Source organism: Crocodylus porosus, unplaced genomic scaffold (assembly GCF_001723895.1).
Source record: "Crocodylus porosus isolate Cpor-Errol unplaced genomic scaffold, CroPor_comp1, whole genome shotgun sequence".
In the NCBI taxonomy this organism is placed as follows: Eukaryota; Metazoa; Chordata; order Crocodylia; family Crocodylidae; genus Crocodylus; species Crocodylus porosus.
The window spans coordinates 15,542,584-15,564,497 of record NW_017728923.1 but is presented as its reverse complement, the minus strand read 5'-3'; the positions used below and the strand labels follow the sequence as shown (position 1 = coordinate 15,564,497).

At 39.6% G+C, this 21,914-nt stretch overlaps 1 protein-coding gene across 7 annotated transcripts in view; it reads right to left on the bottom strand.

The window, feature by feature from the left end:
* Positions 1–21,914, bottom strand: part of CLEC16A (C-type lectin domain family 16 member A) — a 170,178-nt gene that overhangs the window by 26,270 nt on the left and 121,994 nt on the right. For 6 of the 7 annotated variants that reach the window (XM_019540107.1, XM_019540105.1, XM_019540112.1 and 3 more), the window contains exons 19-21: positions 18,907–19,058; positions 16,817–17,021; positions 14,889–15,056 (exon numbers count right to left, since the gene is read on the bottom strand). In XM_019540107.1, the coding sequence (XP_019395652.1) occupies positions 14,889–15,056; positions 16,817–17,021; positions 18,907–19,058 (525 nt within the window). Of the gene's footprint in view, positions 1–1,993; positions 6,304–14,888; positions 15,057–16,816; positions 17,022–18,906; positions 19,059–21,914 lie in introns of those variants that run through there. The other variant, XM_019540110.1, reaches the window with a different exon arrangement.

The window sequence follows — 21,914 nt, the reverse complement described above, 5'->3', positions numbered from 1 at the left end:
AACCTAAAAACAAAATGTCACTTGTTCCAGACATTTTATAGAACTTTTCACTGCATCCCATGAGAACTTCACAGATGTAATGCAATAAACCTCAACAAATTTGTTTTCTCACTATACTTGCAGCATTCTTTATTTTAGCGATGGGAAACTGCAGCACAGATAGTCGAGTCAAAGTTTTTATGTTAATGTTGAGCAATTAAGACACTTAAGCCCTGATTTTTGAAAGTCCTTGGCATTTTATGTTCAGAAAAAACTTCCACTGAATCTGAGAGCTCTGAGAGCAGAATCAGGACCCAGCTCTCATAACAGGCACCCAGAACATGAGGAAAATATAATGGATACCATGGAAGTTATTTCAAGTTACTTGCTCATCATTAGAGAGGAGCTTAGCAGCACCGGGTTGGAAATCATGTAAGTCTTAAGAGGGATATTGAGTTGCCTAAACTGAAAGACCATCCTGTCTTCCTTCCTACTTTCATTCCCTCCCAACTTAGTGCTTCTTCCAAAAGAAAAAAAAAAACAGGGTTCCTACAGGCAACAAGAGATGAGAACTATGCCTGTTTGCTCCAAGTCTTCTTACCCATAATATTAAATAAACACACCTTCCAGATCAGATGCAGACCTTGGTAATTTTTTTTTTTAGTATTACCATTGGATCTCATTTATAGGTAGTTATGACAGCATAAGTTTTCCTGGCTAGGTTACAGCAAAGTGACAATTATATTTTGACTCTCATTAGTTTGAAATAATTATGCTCTCACTATGTGACCAACAGTGGATAGTAGATCACAGGAGATTACTTTAAACAGATATGGGTCTAAGACTAAGCCATTTTTGTTCACCCATAAGCTTTTAGAGTTTAGAGATTTGTGCTTCTGGAAGTAGCTGCCCTTCTGTTGCCCTGTCTTCCAGTATTGGTCTCTTCTGCACTTCTCAAAATACTTTGTGAAATTTAAATAATGCCTTTTTCTTACTCATAAGTCATGATTCTGAACTCAGACCACAATCAAAGTGAACACTTTTAGAAAGGTAAAGTGAAAAATCATCTCATAAGTTGCAGGAAGGAAACAGGAACAACTAGAAAACACTATACTGATAATATTACAGTACTTTTAAATTAAGAATCAGAGAAGCAATAGTTTCAGGAACAGGAAGTGGAACTCTGACTGTACATTTATAGTGGATATGTAATGTTCCCAAATTAATATGGACAATGCTTTCCTCCTCCTTTCAGGATTTGGGTTGGCACTGGGGGAGGGAGATGAGTCCCCCCTACCCCCTGGGAGTGGGTGCAGCACTGGTGAGCTGGCCCCACCCTCCACCCGAGCCCACAGCAGGCAGAGCAGGGAGCCAGGCTCTGCACTTTGCTCTGCTGCAGCAACTACCACCTCCCATGAGTGGCAGCTGGGGCTCAGGTGCTGCTGCTGGTGCAGGGGGCTGTGGACCTGGGTCCCCAGCCCTGTATCCCTGGCAGCTGGGGGCACCCTCTGGCAGGGTTAGGGGAAGGTGGGGGAGGGAGTGAGGGGCACCAGCAGGACTGGGGGGCTGTGGCTTGGGAGTGAGGGGCCTGGACATGCATTCTGTGAGCTAGGGGGCAGGGGGAGCTCTGATTTTCCATGATAAAAAACCCAAAATAAAATACCAAAATTTACAGGTATTTAGAATTTGTTTTATTATAGTGATTACAACAGTGCTAAGCTTTCAAAGTGCTTTAAAATGGTAAATATATCAAAAAAATTGTGTTCAACTGATACCTATATACATACACACACACACAGAGCAGCATTTCATTTTAATCATAAATTTGGGGGTTTTAATGAGAGAATTTGCTATTTTCCTTAAAAAAAAAAATAATAAAAAAAAAGAAAAATCAGAGAATTTGGAATTCTTTTTTAAATCAGGGAAAACCAGGATCCCTGGTCATAGGGACTCACCTAAATACTGGCAGAAGTTACTGAAGTAGTAGCACCTTTAATTCCGATCTTTTTGCTGATTCCCCCCCCCCCCCCGAAACTGCCACTGAGAGACTGGGAGGCAAATACAGTGGCATTAATTGCACATCTATCACTTAGCAGCAGAGAGTTGATAGTGGGAGGGAATGGGAGGAAGTGGGGGGGTGCGTGGTGAAAAGAACAATATTAAAAAGCTGCTGCTGTGCCAGAAACTTCTGCCATGATTTAGGTATGTCCCTAGAGATGGATGGCAGCCATGGCAACAGACAAAATGCAAAAGAGAGAAGACTGAGGTGAGTGATCAAGAGCTCAGTCTTGACCATACTGATTTTAAAGTTATGATAAGACATCCATAGAAGGATGTCAGAAAAGACAGGCCAAGGTACTTAATTGGATGATGCAGGCAGTTCATACACAGAGTAGATTTGAGAGTCACTAGTTTAAAATACGGTAGGTAATGTTGTGATCTTATCAGTAAGCATTGCTATGAAATGCTTTTCTAGGAAGGGTATTGTTTCTTTTCATAAAGGACATGTTCAAAGTCTGAAGATAAATAAAAAAGTAAAGATTAAGGGAAGGAAATACAAACAAGTGTAGGTTGGGGATGCCTGGAAGGGAACACTCTACCAAAGGTCTCCACTTATATCTTGGATACTTCTAAAAATTAAAATAATTGTATGTTAATTAGCTTTTCACTTGATCATTGCTACGATTCCCCTGGAGGGAGAGTTTTAGATGAAAATCCCATCAATACCAGCTTTCATATTTAAGAATGGGCAATTAAACCTGTGAACTTTCCACTAATTGCCTATTAAATCTTGTATGACAAAACGGTATTCTGTGCTGACTTTCATAGTAAATCTATGTGCCTCCAGCAATTTTCATCCACGGATGTCAAAAAGCTTCAACATTAATCCTGAACACGCCATGGTGAGATAAGCAAGTTACATACCCATTTTACAGATGGTGTTTATAAACAATTAAAAACCCCTCTCTCCAGTAAGGTACAAAATGCATAAGTAATGGAACTGGAATAAAATGAAACAACCCTAACCAATAAAACGCTGTACATCAAATTTGCTTTGACTGCAGTTGCTCTGTTAGTAGTTAATTTGAAATGAAATCCCATTCATCGTCTTGAATTTGAAATTCCTGCATTTTCAAAATTAGTAGCTTGTTGCAAACATTTTTATTACTTCACTGACACCTTTTGGCATGTTTTAGTTCCCATTTATTTTAAGTGAATAGCTCTCAGTTAACTCAATGATTGCTCATACAGAGTGCTGTCAACTAATGCATTGTAAGCTTGGAGAAAAAGTTCAAATGGTACACCAGAAGTTGCAGACTTAATTACTCAGTGGTGAACTAAGGAGTTTATGTTTTTCTGTGGTTGTCTGAGAATTATTATATGGGTGACTTGGGTCACACACAGCGTTAGCATGGTGCAACTTCACGACCTTGTAGAATTTTGTAGACCCAGGAGAGTGAAAGCTGTTTTTGCTGGCAGAAGTATCTGGTAGATGCTGCAGGACCTAGTTCGTTTAGCTGCTCGTCTTGGACTTCCTGATTAGAGGTTCTCTGCCCCTCACCTCACAAAACCAACTTAAAGTACATAGATCTCTTCCTTTACAACGCCTCTCTGAACCAATCAGTAAACTTGATTTGTTTCTTACTAGCACTGTTCATTACATTTCTAGCATGTAAAGCTTTCACACGGCAAAGGTCTGATTGTGCCACCATTTAATCGATCACACGGGATCAGAAAAATGACACGGAAAATATCTGATCAACACACATTACTAGTCAAGTCACAATGACAGGAACAGAAAAAAAGAGAAGGGTTGAACTGAATTTCATAAAATCTTATTACAGAAATGTGTCATCTGGAGCTATAGTTCTCTGGCATCTGACTATACATAAGCCTGCTGCCATCAGTCAGAACAGTATTGAGCCCCTTGTTACTATCATCTGACTGTTTAATTAGTTTCCATAAAAGCACTTGTAGGTACTTTTGAGCTTTGCAGAGTTGCCATTCAGAGAGAAGGAAGCTTAATAACCTCTCTCCAGCAAACTGACCAGGAAACTGAATACATCCAAGGACTCCAACTGATATCTTGGCAAGATATTTTTGACCACTGCTTTAATTTTCTTTTTGTTGTTTTCTGTTGCCAGCTTTTCAAATATACTTTCTAGACCACAAGTTCTTTTGCGGAGGTCTCTCCTACCTTAAGATATGGTTTATTACTACTAACACTTCATCCTAAGAACTGTTCATTTGCACCATGTAGCAGTTCATTGCTTGCAAAACTCTAAATCAGGGGTTTTCAACCTTTTTGGATCAGTGTACCCCTGGCAGCCAGCTGTGGAGCAGTATACTGCCAGAGGCCAGATGCAGAGGGAGGGGTGAGGCACGCAGCTGAATGCAGAGCAGTGGCAACCGTTGTGTGCGCGCTCCTCCCACCCCCTGCATCTGGCTGGGCGGGCGGCACCTGTGCGACACCGCGGGATGGTCTGTGGGCTGCTCTGTCCCACCCCCCAGGGCCTTCTCAAGTACCCCTGCTCTAAACCTGTAAAGCAGAGTTGATATAGCCATTTCACACCTTCCTTTGGCTGGATGTCTGTTAAATGAAAGTGGTCCAAGTTCTGACCTCACATTTACAGGACGCTTTTTAAAAGTTATAGGAACCTGTCTTAACATTTGCACAAGTACAAAACCAAAACAATAACCATTGTTGTGGCCATCTACATAATAACCATTCACAGTAAAAGCAAGCCTTCATGAATTCATTATTAAGATGTTAATAGAAAGTTACAGAACTATTACACTGAAAGTATTATTTTAAAAGTGCCAAAAATATACAAGTACAATAGCCAGAATCCCTTCCGATTCACATAAAAGCAAGGGGTTGATACCTAGATTCTTTAAACAGTATCTTTGATGGAAAAATGCCCACTGCCTTTATGAACAAGGCAAGCACCTCACAAGCAAGATGAGCAAAGGGAAGCATGAGAAAGTCAAGGAGCTTGCTCGAAGATCGCCAATTACTGATAGTAGAGGGGAAAACAAATTAAGTGGAAAATTAACCAAAGCTGGCTCATAACTTGTAAAAAGTAATTACCTTCTGTTCTCCCTATATACTTGCAGCTTTACAGTCACAGATTTTTCTCTCAATAAATGCAGATGACAACGAACTAATGTAAGTCCCCTTTTTCTAATGCAGTGTTCTCCTTTGGCTTCTACTATACCACAGAGAAACACCCAGTGGAAGGATTTGCCATATCCTCAGACAGATACTTAGTAAATCAAGATTAGTGATTATGCCTACCAAAAGCATGCCAGCTTGGTAATCAGACAAAAAACCCCAGCTATTCTTCTGTGATAAATTCTTTATTAAGAGTCTTAAAATTCATTTTCCTGCCAGCGGAAACGCCAACAGGTGATTATTTCATTCCAGCAGTTTGCTCAAGTTTACCAGCGTGGATTCTCTACACACAACCAACCACTGAATGTAGAAACCACTTAATGTGCATCAATTTGTTTGAGAAGTAGGGAAGTAAAGGCAGTGATTTATATCACAGATAATGTCTATAAATAAGCAAATTGGACTTCACATGAATTATATGCATTAACGATTAATTTACCTCAATGAGTGGAAAATAAGAAAAAAAACTCAGATTTGTGCAGTGCAAAAATATGACCTTTTTACATGGTAAAAAATGTGACCGATTCAGATACCTATATACACTTTTTATACAAAATACAGACACACAATAAAACAGTAGAAGAGAAAAGCAAACTGAGTTCATGAGCAAAATGTTATAAGATGCAAGCTAGAATATTTTCCCTAAAAGCCTGTTAACATTTGCCAAATATTTCATTTAAAAAGTGTCACTGTATACCCATTTCCTCATCACAAGCCATGAACTAGGAGTATATCAAACTTTCACAAGGAGTAGTTTCAGAAATAATATTAAAGGGTTTCTTAATGCTATATTTCCTTTATCAAAGAGGAAAAATTGTATTAATGTCATGTGGATGTCACCTGACAAGATTCAGCAAGAACACTAAAAACAGAAAATGATGGTTCATACCAAGTCATAACAATGCTAACTGCAAGAGTGAGAAATAAAAAGAAATTCAGTCAAAGGCATTTTTTAAAAAAAAATCCTTCATCTACAAATGAAGTGCTTAAAGAGCACACTAGTGGGATATTACAATTTCACTCATGACAGAGGTTTTTTAGCGGGGGTGGGCGTGGAGGCAGGTGGAAAGGTAAATCTCAATAATTTAAAATGCCACAGGTTCAGAGCCTTGATAAAGATTAAACCATGAGCCTCCTTCAGGAACAATCTGCAAAGAAAAAAGTAAGCAGAGTTAGTCATGGCTATTGGAAGTGAAATGAGACCTAAAAGGTCCTAAAGGTGCCTCATGTGTAGCTGCTCTAACTCACTCAAGCACTAAAGATACAAGTTGTTAGGAATACACAGAGACACATCCCATTTCCTTTCCAACATCCATGGTCCTCTAATACTGTCCAGCATGCTTTCTTGAGCCATTGACTATGTAAGATCACTTGACATTTCTCCCAACTCTTACAGAAGAATGTCTTCTCTCTTTACTTGAATTGAGTTAATTTCATAGGAAATATGTAATTAAAAATATGCACTCACTGTCTCCTCAAGCAATGCTTTCAGCATGCTAGACATGTAGAGAGATCACCATTGATTCACTGCTTAGTTTTACTTTAACGCTATTGTTTCTAAAGAGATTAGGACCAAGACTTTTTCTCAGTTTCTTGCATTTGTTTCTTGTTTCTACCTTCTCCCTCCACAATAGTTCTTTGGCAAGGGTGCATCCTTGTGTAAGATGGCAAACTTAAAACGAAGTTATTCAGAAAAGAAAGTGGAAGAAGCCCTAACCTTTAGGAGAAATAGAATCTAGCCCTATTTTCTCAGATGATCACATATCTATCCTGCTCTACTGCCTTCTCTTTTCTCCCTACATTTCTCTGGTTTATTCTTTAGCTGGCTTGATGGCGTTTCCTGCATGCATCTGCTTTGCCATAACCAATTCTGCAAGATCAAGTCCAATCAACCCACAGTTCAGGCTTTTCTCTGTACAAGCAAGACACATTGAGAAGGAGAGAGGAAAGGAGAAACTTTAATTTTTTCTAATTTTTTCCCCCATTGAACTGATACTTCTTTCATCTCTACTACAAAGCATAATCCTTCCTTTGCAGAAATGTATACAGACATTCTCTTTCAATATGCACAGATTTAAACACAAGAATCTCAAAGAAATGCCATCACCACCATGTGAAACTGAAAGATCAAACTCTCTTCTCCCTCAAACCGAACTGATCAGCCAACCAGTCAAGGCTCAGATATCTCTCTTACAAATCTGAAGCTCAGACCAGGGCTGCTACAGACAAACCCAGCAAGTTTCATGTGGTTTGGGGTTTTGTTGCCAATAGCATCAACAACTAATCAATACACAAAATTAAAGTGACAGATTTGTTCTTAATTTTTAGTCTTAACATTCTGCCATATTGTATACATTTTTCCATTTGATGGGTGCAATCTGAACTTGCTTCTAAATCATCTTCTATGCACTTCTCACTTAACTAACTACTTGTTAAATGGTCACCCACTCTTTTTCAAATAGTTGATTTTCCTCTTCTCTAATCCTTACTAATTTTCTCTTTCTCCCTCTTTGCCTGCCACCTTCCTTTACAGAGGATTATTAAAAAGTTCCACCATATTATTTGGATTCAGTTTTGTAAAACTAAAAACTTTAAACTTCCAAATGGGTTACTGGAAATTTTAGCATCAGGAGCCAGGACCAACTAACACTGAATAACACAATTCCATCCTTAATACTGCAGTTCCACCAACAAGCTTGTATACCTGGTGATCTTTTTAATTCTTGGATTTCATTAAAAAGAAGTTTCTAGTCCTCGCAACTTCAAGAAACAGCTTGAAAACATGAACTCATGTGCACACAAAGTCCCATGATTTTGAGAGGCCAGACTCATGATTTCTGGAGATCCTGAGTTTTAAAAGCCTGCATTGTTAAAGCCAATCTTTTTTTACCTCACACACAATGAAACTTCTTTAAGGTTTATAAAATGCTTAAAAACCTCTCACAAAATGTTCTGCTGACTAAAATATGGACTAAATAGCCACTCCTTCCCTATTCTGGATAGGTCAGTCTAGGTATCTACATGCACGTGTGCAACAGCTTTATATAATATTATAAAAGTATATTATATTTTCTACAAGAAGCACACGTGCATGCATGTGGTGATGATCTGGTGTAAAATATCTGCCACAGAGCAGAGGAATCTTAGAGGTTACATTGGAAACAAGGTCCAGTCATAACTCACTCTCTCTCAAATGGGGTATGAAACATCTGAATTTTACACATGAGGTTTTTCAAGAACATCCAAATGACATAGAGGAATCTCTTGCCTGTAAGTTACGTATATGCTTTTGAAAGTTTCACAATGAAATAAGAAATCTCCTCCAAGTTCCCTTTCTAAGAATGGTACCTTACAAATTACTCAACATTGATATTTACTTACCTCATGGAGCTTATTAGCATAAGCATATTAAGGAGATATTCAAAGCAAGTATTGACCAGAATCAGTATGTGCTATATGACTTTTTATACTGTTGCTTAATATATACTTGACAACCTGCAGCAGCTGTGATGATCTGGAAATCATAAATGTTCCAAGTAATTTACTTGCAACTATTACACATTTCTACAAGAAATGAGAGTTGGGAGGTAAAAGTAATAGCTTACATTGAACCAACTTATATTCTTTTCTCAGTGAATGGAACAATTTCAGTTAGTCTACACAACGCATGGTCCCCACAAGTTGCTATACTAGTCCATAAACTGCAGAGCAGAGGGCTCAGACCCTCTCACTTCTCATATTGGAACTCTGCCATATTTTGATTTTTCCCCAAAATTTCCTGCTGGAAGTTCAGGAAAAAAAGGGTACAGGAAATACTGAACAGCATCTGTGTAATTCACAATGGATTTTGTTGAAAGAGAAAATTCAAGTTAAGTATTCATTTGTACAGTGTTGTGAGTAGTTCATTAATAGAACGAGTTACATATATTATAAATATATGAGATGAAATATCTCAAACTGTAGTTTTGTAACCATCATAGTAAACTCTGAATTTACTATCATAAAGTAGCAGTCACTGATAAAAAAACAAAATAATGTCTGGGGATGAGTGTCTTGTGGCCCAGATCAAAGTTAGCTTTGTTCTGATATTCAAAAAGCACAAGAATTAAAACCTCATTAAAAATAAGGAATTAAGGTGTTTAATGCTGCTGAAAGTCAAGTAATTTATTGATGTATTTAGGTATAACCATTTTTTTGCCCTCTGGAAAGGCAACTAAACTTTTCCACAAGTCTTCTTGATCCTTAACAAAATTAGGGAAGAAAATATTCTGAAAAAGCTTTAATTTATGTAGCTATCCTCTGGTTTTATTCTCAAGAAGAGAAAGCTGTCATCAATGTACTTGATTTTTAACAGGATGTCACAGACTCTATGTATTTTCCCAATCAGTGGTTTTTAACCTTTCTAAAGCCAAGGTACCCCTTGTTAGACTGGTGGCACTTTTCAGAAAATGCCAGCACCTAACAGCGCTAATATTATGGAGCACACTTAAAAGGATCTCATAGCATCACTGGGTGCTGCAGCACCTTGTTTGAGAATCGCTGTTCTACATGATATTCCTCAACTGAGGCCTTTAATGGAAAGATTCAGTTAGTCTCTTATCCAGTCTCCAAGTGATCTCTCTTATCTGCAGTCTCCTTTTCTTCTACTTTATTCAGGGTGCTATTATTTTATGACTCTTTTTTGGTATGGGACTCATTAACAGATATATCTGTGGAAGCTGATAATTTCAGTGTCTTTGTGCAGCATTTTCATTTATAGTGTGAAAGATTCACACAACCCAGCAGGATCTGTCACTTTCCCAAAATATGAAAGTCTCTGACATTAAATGCATTTCTTTTCAGATATTATCAGTAAATTTTCCTGAATTTGCAGGCAGGTCAACTTTCAGATACCAAAGAACAGATAAAGCCATCATGGCTTCTTCTGTCCCAAGACTGTCCAAATTCAAGGGACAGCTTTCAACAAACAGGCTTGAGACTATTTGCATACCCTTTTAAAGTGCCAACACCAAATAAGACAAAAAAAGGATAATCCAATTAAATAAATAAAAGCCTGGCAAAGGATTTGTAGGTAATGTGCTAAGAAATTTCTAGAAGTCCCTTAGTGCTCATGACTAACAGATGGAGAACCACTTCTACTTCCTCTCTGATAACACTGTCAGTTCACTGCTGGAGAAAAAAGACTATTTGTAAAACCTATTCTTCAGTAGTCAGTAATAAGAGCAGCTGTTACTCAAGTATATCATACCTTCATATCAGCTTTCCAGTAAGGCTACGTGTACTTCCCCCTCCAATCCAGCCTGAACTCACAGAAGCTGGCACACACTCTTTAAGCAACTTTAGCATTGTGCCATAAAACATTTGAGCAACAAGATTGGGAGAAGGCAACTGAATAACCTACAGTGCCACAGTTGGAGCTTTGTGCATGTGTAATATGATACAAACACTCATGAGCCTGCTTCTTTTAAGTTATCCCCTAATTGTGCTTGAAAATGTAAATTAATTTAAAAAAGAAAAGTTACATCGTCACAACAGGAAGGGGCTCTTCTAAAGGCAAATTTGTATGTATGCAACCAAAGCACTGAAATCACAGGCTATTAGAAATTAGTCATACTGAGAAATGCGAGATACCCCTACATACCTCTGAAGCCTATTCGATATCATTAGTTGTTTTTCCCTGCTGATTACCTCAGCAGACATACCAGGCTTAAATGCTACTTCACTGCTATTGGATACTGCTACCTTTCTAGAGAAGGAATGCATGGACCAGTAAGTTTGTCAAAAGACTGCAGAAAAGTGTGGAATTCGATCCTTTACCCTGAATTTTAAAACACCTTGACCCCTGCCCATAAAAGTAGAAGAGGAGAGCGATTCCTTCCCTACTATCAAAAGCCTCAACTGATACTCCATCAAGCACCCAGCAGTTAAAAAATAATAATAATAATAATAATAATGAAAATTACAGTTTCTCTTTACCCTCCTCAAAAGCCTTCTACACTATATTTATGCAGCTGCAATTTGAGATGTATAGCATGTTAAATATGGATGGGAGGGAAGCAAAAAGCCACATGAAATAAACTGAATTTAATATCCAAACAAATAACCCAAGAGATTCTTTACCAATGTGAAAAGGCTCTGTCCTGTTTAAATGACACACCATTTCTGTTTTGAATTCACCTGAGTTTGCCACAGATTTTTCCAAATCTGTTGCACACAAATTCTGCAGATTTTAGGTCCAGCCTGATGCAGAGTATATGGACCTTGATGCTTTACTAGTGAAGTAATGAGTTATGCAGGACCAGAAAAGCAACAGGAGCACGAAGGGACAGGAGAGTATAAGCCCTGTATAGCTCAGGAACTGAATTTCTCATTCATTTTCTGTTTATAAGGGAGCAATGGATAATGGATCAAGGGCTTCAACCAGTCATCCAAGCTCCTGGGCAGGCTCCAAATGCAGGGGTGGGCTCTACTCAGTCTCCCATGCTCTTCTGCTTTTTGTGGTAAAAGCAACAGTGGACCAGAGAGGGCAATGGCACATGTGTCCTGCTGAACAGAACACGGCTTTGACAATAACTGAAGCAATATTTGAACACCACTGAAAAGTTTAAAAACCTCAGCTTGGATCTAACCTTCTGCCTGCCCCTTTCATTCTCTTAATATTAAAAAGTTTATAGTGCTAATATGCTCTGTGCTATGAAATATATAATGGGAGTTACACCAGCTGCCAATACTTAAACTAGACCTGAAATACAATAAATCAAGTCCATTCTTCCAGTTACATCAAATAATTTTGTAATTGAAATCACAGGCTGTCTTGCTAATTCATGAACCAGAGAAAATATTAGATACCAATTGAATTAGTAGCTGTACAGTGCTAACAGTAGAGAATATAGAGCGAGATACAATGAATATGCATATGAATTACATTTTATTGTTATTTCAAAATCCACATCATGCATTATAAGCTTTGGTTTTCCCAAGGAACTGTATAATGCTCCAGGAATATTGCTAAGAATAAATGCTTGCTTTTCCCTGCTTAGAACAAGTCTGTGAAAGAAAGCAGCTTACTTGCTCTACAAATAGAGAAACTACTCTCTCACTACAGTATGCAAGTATTTCACAACAGCCACTTGTAGCAATGAAATATTCAGAGACTGAAAGCAACTATAGGTGTCTTAGCCTACTCGCAGCTTGTTAGTTAAGTGTAAGTGCCAAAGCTATAAAGTTCAATTTGAAACAGGCACTAAAGGCTTCATGTTAAGATATCATAAGCCACAGTTCTGAAATCAGTAGGAGCTGTAAACACTACACGCACAAAAACGAAAAACCCACAGATCCCAAATCTTTGGATCTTTGCCTTTTTAACCAAGAGAAGCATGAAATTCTGCTAATGTCACCTTGGCTATGCTAAAAATAAAGCAGAAAATATAGTAAATCAAAAATACTTAAAAAAAATAAATAAATAAACCAACCCCCACCAAACATCAGCCTCTTTCCACTGTAGGCACCATAATTTTACATCATAAAAAATGTATAATGTTTATGATTAGGTATTATGTATTGAATTAAACCGTAATGTTTTTAAAAGTTTATGTTTTAAATTTTTCACTCTTTATATCATATTGATTCTATTTTTGTTTTCCCCAAGTTTACCCATGCACACAATGAAACCCTAACAAGTTCTTGTCAAGTACAGCTGTCAATCAGGAACACCCAACAACGGTGTCAGCTGTTTTCACTGACATTACCATCATGTTCTCAAAATAGAAGCATTGTTAGGGGGTAAGGTCAATCATGAAAATTATTTTTTCATTCCCTCAAAGAAGTTCATTCTGAAATACTGAATAAAATTCAAAATCTTAGCATCATAGAAAATTAGGGTTGGAAGGGGCCTCAGGAGGTCATCTAGTCCAACCTCCTGCTCAAGGCAGGACAACCCCCATCTAGATCATCCCAGCCAAAGCTTCGTCTAGCAGGGTCTTGAAAACCTCCAAAGATGGAGCTTCTACCACCTCTCTGGGTAACCTGTCCCAGTGTTTTTCTACCCTCCTAGTAAGAAAAATCTTCCTCATATTTAACCTAAACTTCCCTTGCTGCAACTTTAGACTGTTGGATCCTTGTTCTGTCATCTGCCACCACTGAGAACAGTCTAGCATCATCCTCTTTCAAACCCCGCTTCAGGTAGTTGAAGGCTGCTATTAAATCCCCTCCCAGTCTCCTCTTCTCTCAACTAAATAAGACCAGTTCCCTCAGCCTGTCCTTGTAAGTCATGTGCCATAGGTACAGGGTACCATGTGCATGTATGTGCACATGGCCGCCAGGCAGCTTGGAAAGCAGCTCCCACAGGTAAATTGGGGTGGGGTGGGGGGGTAGGATTGAGGACCCCATAGGGGTGGGAGTTGGGTAGGGCTCGGACTGCCGTCCAACCAGAGGTGGGGGGCGGTGTTTGGGGACTGGGGTCACAATGCGCAGCCACAGGGCTCCTGGCAGGGGAGGCAGGTGGCTTGTCTGGGGGGGGGGGGGGGGGGGCAGAAGGGGGAAGGGGCCAGTTGGGACCAGCTCCTTGCAGTCACGTGTCCTCCTGGGAAGGATCTGTGCCCCCAGATCTGTGCAAGGGGTGGGGATGGGGGCAAGTTGCCCACTGCAGGCTCAGTCTCCCTCCCTACTGTCCTTCCCCCAGCCTCTGCAGCTGGGCGGGTGCAACCTGGCACAACAGGGCCGCACAGGGGGCTGCACAGGAAAGCTGTTTGCTGCTGTGAGCTCTGCAGTGCCCTGGAAATGCATCCCTTGTATGCCCGGCAGCAGTGAGGGGCACAATTCCATGCTGCTGTGCCTGCATGCAGAGAACACACTGCCAGTGTAGTATGGAGCTCGCAGAGACAAGCAGCTGTCCTGCATGGCCTTGATGTGCGCTGCACCACCAGATTGAACCTGCTGGGCTGTGGAAGCCCTGGGGGAGGGCAGCAAGCTGGGAGCCTGAGCTTGCAGAGGGCAGCTGACACGTGCCCCCACCCTGTGCATAGATCTGGAGGGCACGGGTCTCCTCTGTCCCCTGGGAGTGTGTGCAAGGGCAGGGAGCTGTCATCTCTCTCTTTTGAAGCCCACAGCAGGCAGGCAGCAGGAGGGAAGGAAGGGGAGAGCCAGGCTCTGCTCTGATGCAGGAGCTGCCACCTCCTGCAGGGAAGCAGGGGGCTGTGGACCCAGGTCCCTGGCCTTGTAGCCCTGGCAGCTGGGTGCCCCCTCTAGCAGGGCTGGAGGGGCCTGTCATTTTAATCATGGATTGGGGGGGGTGTTATTAGAGCATTTGTGACTTTTTATCATGGAAAACCAGGTTCCCTGGTCATCTTGCATCGCAGATGAAATTACCACAATCTGATAAGCAACATTTTTGAGTGTCTCCAAGTTTGAGGCTGTAAATGTTTTTAAATAATTCCCATTAACAATTTGGAAAATAAGAAGATAACACACATACAAGTAATTATACCTCATTTAAGATGCATATTCACAAGGTGCAGAGAAAACTTATCTGTACTTAGTGACTGCAAATAGAACAGTTTCACTTGATAAAATTTAATGGATAAAAGAAAAATATTTTTAAAAGGATAATAGTGGGGAACACACATTTCTGGTTAGGAACAGGCTATGATCAAAGTTTCAAGAGGCAAAGACTGGGCTATATATCACACATTCAAAATGGTACAACAATTTTTTTTGATCAGAAGTTCTGTCTTACCTGGGACTTTGTCAACAGATGCAAAAACTGAACGCTGTACAGTAGGGTCATTGCTGCCACGTCGTGACTGGTCATAAAATCTAAATGGCAGGTGCTGGGATGTAGATGCAGAGCTATGTCCAAAACCCATCACCTCATTTGAAGGTTGGACAGGAAGATCCAAAAGAGCTATGTAAAAACAAAACGTTTTTATTAACCAGATCTACATAAAGGAGATGGGAAAATTGCATCAACAGTTTACCCAGAATTCTTGTGCTGAAATTACCGTATTTTTCGGACCATAAGACGCACTTTTTCCCCCCCAAAAGTGGGGGGGAAAACGAGGGTGCGTCTTATGGTCCGAAGGTGTGATACCCCAGAACATTTGTTTGCGGTCCCATGCGCCCGCTTACTGTCCGCTGCCGTTCCCATGCTGTGGATTGCTGTGTGTGTGGGGGAAGTCCCGCCTCCTGGAGTCTCAATGTCAGTCAGTCAGTCAGGTCACATGATCGGCACAGTGCACGCCTCCCCTGTGTGTGTGTGTGTGTGCGACACTGACAGACTGACAGGATTAGAACGTTGAGACAGGAGGCAGCTAGGTACGGTACTATTTTATTTTATTTTAGTATACCGGTACTATTTGGTTCAGAATATTTTTTTTCTTGTTTTCCTGCTCTAAAAACTGGGTGTGTCTTATGGTCAGGTGCGTCTTATGGTCCGAAAAATACGGTAATTTACAGACCAATCTGCATAACCAGCTTATACTTGCCTCTCCTAAATACAAGTTATTTGTTGTTTCATTCTGCTCTGCAATTATAAAGAACAAGCAACAATGGCTCAAAAATGCACATACATACTAAGAAAGCCCACCTAAGCATATAGTATAGAAGGAAAAATGTATTGCTGCAGTCTCTTTCCACTATATATGTGATTTTAAACCACTTCAAACATTTTTAGTAACATAGGTTCAAAAAGGTCTTATGTTAGTTATAGCACTGGAGCAAGCCAACTTATTTGTAGATATGTCATCTGCTGTAGGCAGGCAAAGATTTTCCATGTGCATTTAATGCTTTAGTGCAATTGTGTGTGCTAGTGTTTAAGACCCTAACTCTGAACTTATTCTAAACTGAAATACCAGAAGCACATTTAAAGAAGTGAATTCTACAGGTTATAACTCCTGGGACTAGAAGCATAAGAATATTTCAAATGTACTTAATAAAATAACTACTAGAAAATGAAATATTCCAGGAATTGATTTTAAAAATATAGGCAGAATAGGTACCAGCTGGGCCTGAGTCATTAATTTCAATACTACTTCAATACTTTTTGTTTTTGGGTTGTTTTTTGTTTGTTTGGGGTTTTGTTTCGTTTGGGTGGGGGGTTGGATGCTCTGTTTTCTATTAGCAGATACTTGAGATTAAATTGATGAACAGATAGCAGTCTGTGTTTCACTTCCACATCTCTTTTGTCACTATACTCCAGTCCTCATCCATCCACACATTTGCTGGATAGCTCCAACATTCACAATATTGGGCTCCATTTTACCCCTTTGCTGTCTTTATTTTCAATTGCAACCTCCTGCCTACTTCAAAGTAGCTCTCCTTCCAACATCCCTTAACACCCACATAAAATGCCGAAAAGTCCAACTGTTGACACTGTTTTCTATGTAGCTTCTTAAACTACTTTTGTCACTGTAGCATCTGAACTGCTTCCAGGAAAGCATTCCATGATGCAACTAACATGTCACATGATTCCTCTCGTCTTCAGGAGAGGGATTAACACAGTGTAAGATCCATTGCCTAAAAATTGGACATCAATTTTTCAAATTCCAGTGGCCTGCAGTATTGTACTTCAGAGACTTTGTAGAGGCCATCAGACCAGACAGTTATGAGCTTCCATGAGATGCGGTAATTCAAAAAAATAAAATTAAAAAGCATGCACCCAATTACCTGCTATTCTCTGCATTTTCATACGCCGAGCTTGGATACGGCCCTTTGCAAGACGCTGCTTTGCAATGATACAGCGAATATGATCCGAAAAAATAAATGTGGCTTGGAGGATGGGAAAGGGTTTAGAGTGGGGGCTAGATGCAGGTTTGTGAATTATTATATTTAGAGCCCTACTGTCATCTTCTACTCCTGTTACCTGCATATCCTACAAAGAAAAAAAAAAGGAAGGTGTGAACAAAAGCCTTGTTCACTTTTAACATTTCAAAATATAGATCAAATAAGAATGTATAATTTATTCTGAATATACAATTAAAACAAAGATCTAGGAGTACTAGTTAAAAACAGAGGCAATGAGAGTTACTATAACTTGGCACATGTTTCTGGAAAGTCAGTCCAACAAGGGCACACACAAATTCAAGTAAGTGAATTAGACACTAAAATTCTTATTGCCATTTTTTCTGGAAATGTGGGTACTGATAGCAGAATAAAAAGGTAAGAAACGTACCTGTTTCTGCTCAGCATCTAATTATAGGTTAATATTTTGTTATAGTTAGCAAGCCAAGAAATTTGAATAAGGTATTGACTTATTTAGACTAAATAAGGACTAGTGTAAAAGAGTTTGAAAAATAAAGAATCCCCTTTTTTCTTGGAAAACATAGTTAAATTGATGGACTCTAAGATTTTTCCTTTCTTCAATACAACATATTTTGGATAACTTTGTATGAAAAAATCCTAAAACCCCTAGAAATTAATAGCTGGAAGGGACCTTGAAAGATTGCCTCTAACCCCGCTGCCTTGGGCAGGAATCAAATGATCCCAGCAAGGTGTCTGTCCACTCTCCTCTTAAATACTTCCCAAGGAGGTGGAGCAGTCCCCAACCTTGGAAAACTATTCTAGATTCTGGTCACCCTGCCCATAAAGAAGTTTTTCCTTGCATCCAACCTGAAACCTTCCACTAACAGTTTATGGCCATTGCTCCTTGTCCTCCCCTGGGGTGCCCTAGTGAAAAGTTTCTCTCCCAGCTCCTGATATTTACCCCTTACTTGCTTATAGATGGCCAAGTCCATGCCCCCCCACAAGTCTTCTCTTCCTCAGGCTGAACAGTTCCAGATCCCTTAGTCTTTCCTCATAAAGTTTATCCTCCAAGCCCTAAACCATTCTTGTGGCCCTTCCCTGGGCCCTTTCAAGATTCTCCATGTCTTAAGTGTGGCACCCAGAACGGGACACACTACTCTAGCTGGGGTCTCACCAGCACCGAGCAGAGAGGAAGCAACACTTCCTTAGCCCTGCTCGTGACACACTGGCTAATGCATCTCAATATGCCATTAGCTTCATTGACTACAGTGTCACACTGACAGCTCATGTTCATCCTGTGATCAATCACAACCCCAAGGTTTCTTTCAGCCATTGTGCTGGCCAGGACATCACCTCCTAACCTAAGTCACTGGTTATGTCTCACCGAACGAAGGACTTTGCATTTATTCTTATTGAACTGCATCTGGTTCCGCTCCACCCAATTTTAATAGTGAATAAAATATTTCCCAGGCAGACATCTATTCTTTATGTTCCCATACTGTATTTGTGCATGCATTAACTTTTGAAAGCACATTTTAGTTGCCTTTTTTCTTTCTCTGTATATCTAACATGGCAGGTATTGGGACTTTCATATAAATAGGTTCAAGATTTTATAGCATGGATTAATTTGCAATTAATGTCCTGCTGTAGAAAAGTACTTTAGTGAGACCTAAGCACATTCTTGACTTCAAAAAGATATGAGGTTTAAGAATTCTAGTGAAAACAGGTACCTTCTTGAACCGGACCCTGTATTGGGAAAACTATTTTGTCTGCAAGCTTCCATTTAATACACTTAGGAACTTACCTGAAAGATGGAAAATGCTATAAAGCTAACTAATAGTAGAATTATAAATAGACTTTTAAGTAAACAGAAAAATAGGTATGTTTATCTAATAATTAAGCTAAGAAGATTAGCAATTTGATTTTGCCATTTTGCATGCGAACAGAATTTTCACTTACAAAAATCAATCCTCAAATCTTACCTGCAAAAGGCCTGCCAAAAGCAGCAATCTTACCTGCAAAAGGCCTGCAAATTTAACTACTCCCCAGCCAAGTCTGGCAACATCAGGCTCAACCAAGCTCATTTGGTAAATATCCACTGCCAGAAACCTCTGAACCTGACCTCCATCTTTCGTAATGACTGTACAAGCAATTAGATCACTGTTATCTAGGAAGACATAAAAAGAAAAAATAAACAAGATGGATATATTGCTCATTTTGGTCAGCATTTTGATGCATTAGAAATTAATGGCATACTTGACAGGTATCCAAAAATTACTTGTTTCTACTTCGTATCCCACATTTCCTTGTTATGCTAATTTATACATAAATCCTGCTTTAAACAGTATGATGGCTTATTTTAAGTAAATACTCTGAAGACCTTGTGCATTATATAGCCATTCAGGTTAAAGAACTATGTTTATTGTTATATTCACTACATTTGTATATCCATAGCATCACCTGATTTCAGGGATAAATTTCCACCAAATAGCATCAATTTATTGTATTAGAATACAGGTCTTGAAGAACCTCCAGGTTCAGACTCCAGTCTCCTCTTATTGCCTGCAACTTTTGCAGGTGTTTGCTCCCACTACCCCTACTGGAAGACTGTTTCAGAAACTTATTGCTCTCAAAGACAGAAAACACTTAGTTTCCAGATGAAATTTTCTTTCCTCTCCCATCTTTACTTAGAATACTGCCTTGTGGCACCACATTAAATACTTTACAGAAGGCCAAACAGATGTGTTCTACTACATTTTCCTTGTCCGGAAAACCTGTTATTTTGAAGAGAAAGCTATCAAAATTATAGCATGATATGCCTTTGGTAAAAACTTATAGCATTTTATTCTGTTTTCTGCCTTCCTCTATTTCTCTAATGATTCTTTCCTTCTGATTTGTTTTAAAACCTTGCATATGCTGCTGAGATACTACTAACCTGATATTTTTAATGAGCCAGATCAGTCCCCATCAGCTTTACTCCAGTTATATTATATCACTCTCACTTTGATAACCTTACTAAAGATCTCTGCTACTGAAGTTGCTATTTCTAGTAAAACACAGATAAAACATTCCTCACTCACTCCCAGATCTGACTTTATAAATAGCATTAAGTCTGAGCTCTACTTCTACCTCAGACATTATTTCCATATGCTCATTCAACTGGTATTTTTTCCTTCAGGCCTGCTAATGCAGTGATGAACTTAATTTACTTTTGGAATGCTATATTTACTCAAGTTATCACTTACTAGTCCTCCCTAGCCCCCAGTCACTTCTCAAAATAGTAGCCCATGCTAAAGGGTGTCCATCAGTTGCTGGATGGTCTGTCTCATAGAGGTTAGCAATTTTTCTAATTAATATCCTTATCACTTGTTAAAGTCCCACCAGCAGATATATAGGTCAAATATACTGAAATGTGTTTGATAGTGATAGGGGTTACAGTAAGATTTTTTATCATTAGAAACAGACTTTATTCAAACATTTTCATCTATCTAAAAGGAACTACTACAATTTGAAGTGTTAGTTATTTGCTTCATAGTTGGTAGGGTCAGAAGGGACCTGAGCATATCATCAACTCCGACCCCCTCCCCAGGGTAGGAATAAGCACCACTTCCCTTGGAAGTTGGTTCCAGATCCTAGCCGCCCTGACAGTGAAGTAGCGCCTCCTGATATCTAGCCTGAATCTACTCTCAGTCAAGTTATGGCCGTTATTTCTCGTTACTCCCAGTAGTGCTCAGGGCAACAGGGACTCTCCCACAGCCTGCTGGTCCCCCTTGGCCAGTTTGTAGATGGCCACCAGATCCCCTCTCAGCCTCCTCTTTAGAGGCTGAACAGGTTCAGGTCCTGTAGCCTCCGCTCGTACCGCCTGCTTTACTGCCCCCTGATCATGCAACTGATGATCCCTCCTTTGGACCCTCTCGACGCTGTCCACATCCCTCCTGAAGTGTGGCGCCCAGAACTGGACACCGTTCTCCAGCTGCGGCCTGACCAGTGCCGCATAGAGGGGGAGGATCATCTCCTTGGACCTGCTCGTGATGCATCTGTGGATGCATGACAAGTCCAGGTGCAGTACCTTGCACTTGTCAGTATTGAATCCCATCCTGTTCTTATCCGCCCACCCCTGTAACCTGTCTAGATCTAGTTGCAGCCTGTCCCTCTCCTCCAGCATGCTCACTTCTCCCCACATCTTAGCGTCATCCGCGAATTTGAACACCTCACAGCTATTTGTGGAAAACTACTTAGTATTGATCATTGCTGCAAATGCAATTGATCTAAAATGCAATATGCTATTTTATTTATAGATATTAATTTATAAAAACTTTAAAAATCCTTACTATTAATATGTAAATTTATTTACATCTCTTAAGTGTTCAAAGACTGAAAAATACTTGACTTAATATTAGTTGTCTCAACCTAGCCCCTCAAGTTAAATACAGTTTCTTTTCATGGAATACACCAACAGCATCAGAAATACTGGCCAAATGACCAGAGCTGAAGGTGCAGAGTACAGATTACTGCAGTATAAAGATAAATGTCTGATGTGAATAAATACATTGAATGCACAATTTAAAGCTGTATTACAGAACAAAAGCAACTGTGGCATCAACAATCAGATGTGAATACAGAAGCTATGTCACTACAAGAGCACATAGAAAATACATTTTTCAAGAGATCTAAATGTCATTTAGGAAACTAAGTTACTAGGTCTCATTTTAAAAAGCATGCAAGTCATTTCTGAGAGCTTGCTCTAGCAAAATTTCATGAATAATTCAAAATGCATTTATGCCCTATAAACTCAACAATATTGATGCCAGGTGACAATGGGGTAAAGTTAAGCAGGCTCTAACTCTTGCAGGTGACAGCCACATAACTTAAAGCGTTTGCAAAATATTTTATTCTTCTATCAGAGGACTATGTCTGTATGTAAAGTAAAAGTTTGACTCTTCTCCATTAAGTTTTCATAGTTACATAATTTCTAGGGTCAGAAGGGACCTGAGCAGATCATCTAGTCCGACCCCCTGCCATG